The sequence below is a fragment of the Momordica charantia genome, assembly GCF_013281855.1.
Source record: "Momordica charantia cultivar OHB3-1 chromosome 6 unlocalized genomic scaffold, Mcharantia_2.0 BLBB01000006.1, whole genome shotgun sequence".
In the NCBI taxonomy this organism is placed as follows: domain Eukaryota; kingdom Viridiplantae; phylum Streptophyta; class Magnoliopsida; order Cucurbitales; family Cucurbitaceae; genus Momordica; species Momordica charantia.
Window position 1 is genome coordinate 21,195,599 of NW_028275164.1, and position 9,595 is coordinate 21,205,193.

General features: G+C 33.8%; 1 protein-coding gene across 4 annotated transcripts; it reads left to right on the forward strand.

The window, feature by feature from the left end:
* Positions 1-3,031: 3,031 nt before the first annotated feature.
* On the forward strand, positions 3,032-9,325 carry LOC111023568 (cysteine synthase). 4 transcript variants are annotated; one of them, XM_022301029.2, is made up of 11 exons: positions 3,032-3,190; positions 4,312-4,382; positions 4,482-4,591; positions 4,690-4,747; positions 5,615-5,878; positions 5,947-6,084; positions 6,354-6,405; positions 7,717-7,796; positions 8,301-8,360; positions 8,533-8,613; positions 9,044-9,325. In XM_022301029.2, exons 2-11 carry the CDS (start codon positions 4,344-4,346, stop codon positions 9,131-9,133), a joined length of 972 nt encoding a protein of 323 aa, XP_022156721.1. In that variant the 5' UTR covers positions 3,032-3,190; positions 4,312-4,343; the 3' UTR covers positions 9,134-9,325. The 4 variants fall into 4 exon arrangements, with proteins under 4 accessions (XP_022156721.1, XP_087981594.1, XP_022156722.1 ...); XM_022301030.2 differs by having other exon boundaries at positions 3,060-3,303; XM_022301031.2 differs by lacking the exon at positions 3,032-3,190 and adding an exon at positions 3,326-4,212.
* Positions 9,326-9,595: the final 270 nt, after the last annotated feature.

The window sequence follows — 9,595 nt, forward strand, 5'->3', positions numbered from 1 at the left end:
TCCGCAACGGTCACATTCCCTCTACAAATGAAAAATCGCCACGTGTCCAGAATGGATTCGAACGAACTTCTCTGTCAGGTCAAGATCGAACTTGACAGAGAGGGGCCAATCTTTGGGGGTAAACATACCCAAGACACGTGGAGGACCCTCATTAGTGTTTTGGGGGAACTGAATAAAAAGGATTGCCTAGGTCCACCTCGACCCTACCAAGGAGACCAGATTCGCCCGTTATAAAAGGCTAAGTATGGGCACCAAGGTTGGACCTGACTGGGGTTCGACCTGCTCGGAACCCGACAGGTCCGATATGAGAAAAAACATATAACTGTCGGTCGTGTGTACTGTCGGATCCATCACCTATAAATAGAGGGCTTCATTTCACGCTCAGGTATCGAATCTCACCTCGAACTGAATACAGAATCCGATCTATACTGACTTGAGCGTCAGAATATTTGCCCTCTTGTGCAGGTCCACCCTAGGGCTCAGGTCGGAACCGGAGACCGGGTTCGAGCTCGATTCGTGAAGAACCATTTTTGCAAACCCTTGCATAAACACTAAGATTCTAAATTATAAAAATGATTTCGAATTCTTAATTGCATTTGTAACCTAACAAATTTTGATGGATTTCAAATTAGTTAAAAATAAAATTTTTTGTTTGGATGATTGCAAAAAATGAAAATAAAATATTTATTTTACCATTACCCTCTTATTATAAAACAAAATCCAAACAAACTTCCTCCTTGTTTTTTTTTATTCCTCCTCTTTCTTCATCTCCCTTTTATTTTTCTGGTCACCTTTCTTCTTTCTTCTCTTTATACCTTCTTCTCCATTTTATTTCTTCTATTTTTATGCCATCTTCTTCTCTATTTCTCTTTCTATATCTTTCTGTCTTTTCTCTCTTCTTTTTATAATCCTTCTTCATTTTCTTCTCTTTTTATCTCATCTCATCTTCATTTTATTTCTCTCATTTTATCTCATGATCTTATTCTTTGTGTATGGGTCTCATTCTCTGTACGTTGGTCTAGTTCTTTTTTTATTCAGTTTGATTTCTTCAATTAAACTGATTGCTAGGATAAAATTGTAATATGATCAACTTTCAATTAAAATCCTATCAAATCCGACCTATTTTGGATGAAATTTTTTTTGAGACAAAACGGGATTTCAAATCAGATTGGATTTCAAATTCTATTTTTTTAATCCAACCAAACACGAAAAATGATTTTAAAATCATTCTGATTTGAAAATCCTCATAAATCCGAGCTTCCAAACAAGGGGAAGGCAGAAAATGAGTTGTTAAATAACTCTGTCAAAACCTACAAAATTAAGATAAAAAATCAACTCTAGTGTCGCTTTTGTTTGAATCCTATCAATTATTTCATTAAAAAAAATATTTGACATATGAGAATATTTTTTCAACAAATTTTCAAATGAAAGTCTATCGATGAATAAAATTTGCGACACATGTGAAAATTGCAATACTTATAAGTGTAAGGAATAAATTGATATACATTGTCAAATTTAGGTAAAAAAATTGATACTTCTCCACATTTGTACCCCCTTGACATCAAATCTTGGATTCGCCAATGTTAACAAACTCGTATTTAACAATCCTATTTTCTACCCAAACAAACACAGATTTAACAAACACAGATTTAACAAAACTATTTTTTGTACAATTAAACACAGACTTAACAATGCACATACTTAATAAACCAAGGTTTAACAAACTTGTTCAAACCTGCAAACCAAACACCTCTAAAGTGATTGACTATAAATCACTACGATGAGAATTATTTTCAAACATGTCATTTAAAATAATAGTGATTTAACATTAGTAAAAGTGATTCTAGCCATCATAAAATCATTCTACATGTCCTTAATAAAGGTGTGTTTGTGAGTGACAAACGAATAATTTTGAGAAAAGAGATTTAATTACAATTGATTTTTTAAAATTATAATCCAAATGATACCTTAAAACTTAATTTAAAGTAGTTTTAACCTTTCTTAAAATCAATTTTTTAATTTGTTAAACATAGTCCATAGAAAGTGAAGTGATTTTAACAATAGCAAAAATGATTCTATGACATTTTGGTCATGCCAAAATTACTCCTAAATACACCCTCCTTGTCCGATCCTAAATTTTAAAGAGGAGTTGGGAAGTCTAATGGTTAAATTTGTAAAATAATGTATCTATATTTTAATTTTAATCAAACTATTTTTTCGTTGTAGGATGTGTCGTGAGGTTGAGGTTTTTCTCAATTATCAAAGATACTGATTATTTAGCATATCCAAAAACATAAATTTTTAATAGGCTAAATCATACCTAATGTACCTAATCTTTGATTTTTCTTTATCTTTAATTTTTTAGATTCTCAATTTTATCATCAAAGAATTAAAAATTCTCAAATGAGGTCTTTATCTAAAAAACTTAACATAAATATAATGTGACATTAAAGTATTGTTTTTTTAACATGTTTAATTTGGACACATAGACGTGCATGCCACTCGAAAAAAAAAATTGTGAATTGGTGCATCAAATCTTGGTCATAAATGGATTGTGTTTCATGTGTCAAAGTAGCATTCGAGTGACACGTTCTCATGTCTAAATATATTAATAAAACAATAATATATAATGAGTGATTATTTGTCAACTTTTTGTTAACCAATTATTTTATTGGTCCAATAGAATTTCTAATACACTAAGGATAAATTGAGAACTGAGAACTGGAAAAGATTAAAGACCAAAGTAAAGTAAGAATTAACTAAAAAGATAGGAACTATCTCGTGTTTCGAGTGTGAAAACCGATGCAAATGAACAAGTTCTCACACTCAAGTTAGTTCTACCATTTGAAAACTTAGGCATTCTCTGGACCGACAATCAACGGTGCACATAGACCTCATTCCTCGGATACTTTCAGTCGTATCCACGTGGCAAACGTGCAGGGTTGCCCGATGCTACCAAACATGTTGTATACTTATTATATATTTGTAATATTTAATCATTAGATATATATTTATTCAAAATATATTTTTGTTGGGTTCTTTGAATGTGGTTACTTCCTCGTCTCGCGTGCGTGGCGACACAAGTCGCTTGGACCAACTTTTTGTCTTTCTCAGCGCCTGGGCGCCACAAACGGCGATGACTCCCAACAAAATGCCTCCTCCCAATGATATGCATTGACTGTCACTGAAGGTACTCTGTTTCTCTCTTCAATTTTGAGCTGCTGCTTTGCGATCCGATCATCTTGGACTCGTGTCGAAACCAGTGATTTGTGAACCTTTTTTTTTTCATCTTCTGATTTCCTGGTAGGATTCATGTTATTGATTGCCAATTAATTCATCATATTCCTTTGCTCTTTTCAAATCTAGTTCATGGCATACATCATTTTTTTTTCTTTTTTCTTTTTTAATTTTCCCATTTGGCCGGGTTCTTCAAAGTTGGTCAGCTTTCTTCTTTTAGTCGGGGTTACAGGAGCCTCTTGTTCATGACTCACCCCAGTAATCGATGGAAAGGCTTGTTCCACTACCAAGCCCACTCCCGCCAACCCGGTTTGAGATACATTCAAGTCCGGTTTGGCAACTATTTCGTTTTTTGTTTTTAAAAGTTACGATGGTTGCGTATATTTATTTTGGTATGTTTTTCATTTTCTTAAAAACACATATTTGACTTGATAGCCAAATTTCAAGAATTGAAACAGATTTTTAAAAATTACTTCTTCAAATTTTGGCTTATATTTTGAAAATATTTATGAAAGAAACCCGATTTAAGTAGTGTTTATAAAATTAATTTTAAAAAATTGAAGACCAAAGATAAAATGTTATCAAATGGAATTCGAGTTATTAAGGGTTCGTTGGATAGCGTTTATGTTTTCTCATTTTTTTTAATAAGTAGTGTTTATAGTTTTTAATTTTAAAAAATTGAAAACTAAATAAAAATGTTATCAAATGGGACTCAAGTTATTAAGGATGGTAAGGTTCCTTTTTAATAAATAAAAGTATAATCGCATGAATCCAACTGTACTCATGGATTCGATATTGATTAAAATTAGTTGTAAAATGTTTAATTTTTTAAGAAAATTAGAAACGAGAAATAAGAAACGGGAACGTTACTAAACGACACATTACCAAACGGTCCTAAGTTTTCAAACTGGAGCCTAGGATTTGAAGGGTGACTCCAAACATTGTGGCCCTTGTCAATCAGCACACTCTTTGGAGGTTGTCCAAAGTTTGAGTTAATTTATTCATACAATGAAATTTTAGGATAAATTTTGGTGTCTGCTTTTGTGTCCTTACCTTTCCACTTTTATCTTGTAGTTTTTGCTCAACCAAACATAGCTTGTGAACACATGGAGCACAATTGTGCAATCAAGAATGATGCCACTGAAGTAATATCTTTTTCCATGGCTGCTTATATGCTTTAAACTTCATCTTCAACTCTTTTTTCCACTTGATTTGCTCTATCTTCCTTCTTTTCCTATTTGCAGCTAATAGGCAATACCCCTATGGTGTATCTCAACAAGATGGCAGATGGCTGTTTTGCCAAGATTGCTGCCAAACTAGAGTCAATGGAGCCTTGTTCGAGCGTCAAAGACCGGTCAATAGTCCATCCGTTAACATGAATTTGTTTTACGTTTTCTTGTTGAAATGTAAGCGATCTTTCGACGTATTTGCTTCGTAATCTCTGGATTTCAGGATTGCACTCAGTATGATACAAGACGCGGAAGATAAGGGCCTCATAACACCGGGGAAGGTAAGTAAATAGAGTGTTTCATTTGCTAATGATTTGGATTGTCCAATTATAAGTCTTTTAATCTCTACCAGTATTAGAGACTTGAGAACTTTGATTCTTGCCTCCTTATAACTCAAGGAAACAGTTGTACAAACTATAGAACAGATCAGATCCTGTTCAAGTAAGATCGTGAGACTTGAGAACTTGAAACTATGCAATAGGCACTCAAAATACCCTTAGGACAGGATTCTTGAGTGAAGAGTTTTGAGTTGTAAATGTCTGGTAGGCCTCCATTAGTAGATGTGTATGCTAGGAAGGGAAAAAAAAGGGAAATGTCCTAAGACACTTGACAATTATTAGTTAGTGGCTGCTTTTACATTCTTTGAAATAAATTTAGTATATTAATTTCATTCTTTTATTATTTTGTCATCTTTCAATTCATGTTAATTTAGTTTTGAGTGTGTTATCAAACTTTCATTTGTAATAAGTTTATCAAGCAGTTCTTAATAGTGAAGTAACTTATCTAAAAGCCTTTTCATATCTGAGTCAAGTTCACCTATTGAGAGTTTGATATTGAATGAAATGGATGTATAGTCTTAAACGATCGTCTCACTTGCCTATACTTTATGTTGGTCTTGATTAGCAAGCCCTCTTGCATTGGCTAGGCTTGCGCCCATAAGGTGTTATTTGTGCCTTTTGAGGTCACTGATAGTAAATAACAGAGTCAGGGTTGAATCTTAACAATGGCATTCGTACATTTTTGTGAAAATTGCAAATCACTTGGATGAACTGTATTGGTTCATACTAGGAAACTGCTAGATTTGGTCATGTTCTGAAAAGCTTCACCTTATGATACCGGCTTTTTTGTGTGTTTGTGTGTGGCAAAAGAGTGTTCTCATTGAGACCACAGCGGGAAACACTGGTATTGGCCTGGCATGGATTGCAGCAATCAAGGGATATAGACTCATTCTTATAATGCCAGCTTTATTCAGCATGGAGAGAAGAATTCTGCTACTCGCTTTCGGAGCCGAGCTGCGTATCACCGACCCGGAAATGAGTGTTGATGCTGTTCTAAAGATGGCTGAGGATCTAGAAAAAACCACACCCAACGGTTATTATATGAGGCAATTTGACAATCCTGCCAATACAAAAGTAATATTGTTGTAATTGGAATCCTTGTTTGCTGTTGTATCAGGCTTTGATCTTTTTTCTTTCACTAGATTCACTATGAAACAACTGGCGTGGAGATATGGAGAGATTCTGGTGGAAAAGTTGATGCACTGGTGGCTGGGGTCGGGACGGGGGGAACGATAACCGGTGCTGGGAAGTTCCTCAAAGAGCAGAATCCAAAAATCAAGGTCGCTTTTGTTTCTGTTAAAGGGGAAAATTCCTCGTACTCAAATAGTACCTACTCCCTTCATTCACATTATAGATTTTTTTGTTATAAATAGTTATTTAATGCTGCGGGACTCTACATTCTCAAATGACACTACATTCTCAAATGACACTTATTTGACGGACAATAAATAGTAGCAGTATCTATGCTAGTATAATAAATTTTCGTCTCTATATGCATAGAGTTTTATATTCCTGCAGATAAAACTCTAAAAGTGCTTTTAATATGTAGGTGTATGCAGTAGAACCAGTTGAAAGTGCAGCGTTGAGTGGCGGACGACATGGTGAGTTCCTACTGTTGCAAATAGACCGTTAGGAATCCGAATATACTAAACGAAACTAAGTAACTATATTGCAATATCCAAAGAGAAATTACAATACCAATAGTCTTTCGAGAGGGTTATCTCTCTCCAAAAATCTTTCCTCACACTAACTATTTTTCAAGATGATCTCCTTCTATCCTTGCTATGTCTATTTATAACCAATTCAACCTTAGCTAATTACCATAGTACCCTCTACTCATATACTAATAATATTTCCCACATACCTTTAGGAGTACTCTCACATGAACATACCCTTCATACCCTTTTCTTCACTCTGGTGTTTAAATTTTGTGGTAATGCTTTCAAAGTTTTGTTGATCCTTTTCAAAATAAAAAAAAAAAAGAAAGAAAGTTTTGTTGATAGATAAAAGAAATTTCTTCAAAGACAATGTCATGGTATATAAAACGCTTCCTAATACACTATAAACTTGGGATGTAAGTGACCTTGTTGGTAAGTTTGGATGGAAGTCAGAAGTTGTACTTGCTGGTGAAAAACAGAAAGGTGGAACTTTTATTTATTTTTCTTTTTGTTTTATTTGATAATCGGGATATCAAGGGCCCACTGCTTGCGTTTGTGAATATCCATGTTTTTTTTATTAATGAGAAGTCAAGTTTTCGATAAGAAACATGGAAGAAACTACGAGAGCATACAAAAAACAGCCCATACTAACAAACAAACGGACTCCAATAAAAAGTAATAAAACCTAACTTATAATTTCCAAAACAATTTAGTGATAGAAGTCCATAAAGATTCTATTGTTCCTCTAAGCCCTAAGCTCCACGAGACAGCAAAAAAACAAGTCTACCAAAAAGCTTTTCATTTATCACGAAAAGGAAGAAAATGGAGTGCCTCCTTTATCATAGAACAACAATTCCTATTACGCACCCATAAGATCAGAGAATATGATTGAGAGATTCTCCAACATGAGCTTATACAAACTGCACTTCTGTCGGACCCAACACAAAAGAGGATGCCTCTAAATACGATCTAAGGTGTTAACTTCCCTTACAAAATTATGCGATGCAAAGAATTGGACCTTTTGAGATCATCCTTCCAAAGAGAGGAGACAAAAGAGGCATCAGTAGGGACGGAGGGCACATAAAATCTGGTAGAAAGAGTTACAAGAAAAGCCCCCACAAGGGTTGGGGCCCAAAAACGAACATCCATATTGTAAGTATAGTGTTGAAAATATGTGCAAAACCCTTAGACGTTTTCTGAGTATAGTTATTGGCCTCATCAAGTGCTGATCATTGACATGTTCTGGCATTGAAGGGCATCATCTCATACAAGGAATTGGAGCTGGTTTCATCCCTTCGATTCTGAACATCGAATTGCTCGACGAAGTTATTCAAGTAAGTCTCGAAACCCGACTTGATGCCAGTGGCTACAATCTTGATTAGCAGTTTTCAAAGTTTATTCTGAGTTTGTTATGTTGGATCCCGTCTAATTTTACAAGACAACGCCTCTCAATTTCATCCTGTGGAGTTACTTACCACGTATATTAGCCTGAGTCCGATATGTTTAACCATAAGTTACAGAATCTGAACATTTTTATAATACTTGAAATGTTCAAAATATTAGGACATCATTTCTTAAGTTCTTAGGCATTTTTTAAAATTGGACAAATAATCTCTTACTGATCATATGAGCTATTTAATGTTCAGCTAAACGAAAAAATGTTGGAATATTCAACCTCCAAACTTTACATAAGTATGAATATTAGCTAATCAATTAATACCTTTAAAATCTAAAAGCATGACTTAATACACATGGCTTTTGTTATTGAGGCAATTGATGTTTTTTTTATGTTTTCTTACAACTTGTAATCTATCATGCTGCTATTTATGTTCTGTAAGGTATCAAGTGAGGAAGCCATTGAAACTGCAAAGCTTCTTGCTTCAAAAGAAGGCCTTCTGGTATTCGGGAACATTCTGAAAATTAATTTTAAAAAGTTTAAAATCACTTTAAATTGATTTTTAAGTATCACTTGGGTGGTGATTTTGAAAAAATCAATTATACTTAAATCTCTTTTTTCAAATCACCCATCCTACTATCACTCCTAAATACTCCTTGACGTATTATTTGTAGGTGGGTATTTCGTCCGGTGCTGCGGCAGCTGCTGCTATAAAGGTCGCAAAACGCCCTGAAAGTAAAGGGAAACTTATTGCTGTAAGTCTATGTTACCATCCATTAGAATCTTCGTAGGAGTCGCATCCACTTCGAAATCACACGCTTGAAAAAACTTTTGTCAGAGCCATTTCAATTAAAGTTCTTAGGCCTTTTTTTATAACGATTTTGTTTTCCATTTTTTGTTTGAAACCTTGGCCAAATTTCAAAAACAGAACAGAAGAAAAAAGGGGTTTTTGAAAACTATTCTTTTTTACTTAAAGTAACTATGGTTTCAAAACGATTTTGACAATAGATTAGAAAACAAAAAATGAAAACGTTATCAAACCGGTACTTAATTCTTCCCGACACTAATTCCTTCATTGCTTGGACAAAAAATCCACAGATGCTGAGCCTGGACTCAGATTAAACGTCTGCAACTTTATAAACTAAAATCAATCTTGAAATGGTTTACCAATTGTTTCACTCGTAGGTGATCTTTCCGAGTTTCGGTGAGCGGTATCTATCGACTTCGCTCTTCGACTCTGCTAGGCAAGAGGCAGTAAACATGGCATACAGTTGAGGAGACGAACAAATCAGGAAACTGTCATCTGGCTTAGTAAAATTAGTAAAGAAAAAGGTTCCTGTTGGTAGAGTCACTGAGGGAAAAATGTGGTAAAAGTAAATTAAAAATAATAAAACGTGTTTGGTGAGAAAATGGAGAATGTAAAGATCAAAAAAACTTATTCGAGGTTACTCAGATCACGTTTGATAATGTTTTTATTTCTTACTTTTTTTTTGTTTGTGATTTTTGGTTTTATCTTTTTAAAAAATGAAAGATGCATTTGAAAAATATTTTTGTTTTATTTTTATATGGAAAAAATATTCATCAATGTGTTTATTGTTCTCTCAAACATTGAATTAAAAAAATAATAATAAAAGTTTAATATGAAAAATTAAATCTTAAAATAGTATCTAACAATTTATATTATATCTATATATTTTTTAAACAAAAATATATGTTATGCATTTTGTGGGTAAAAAT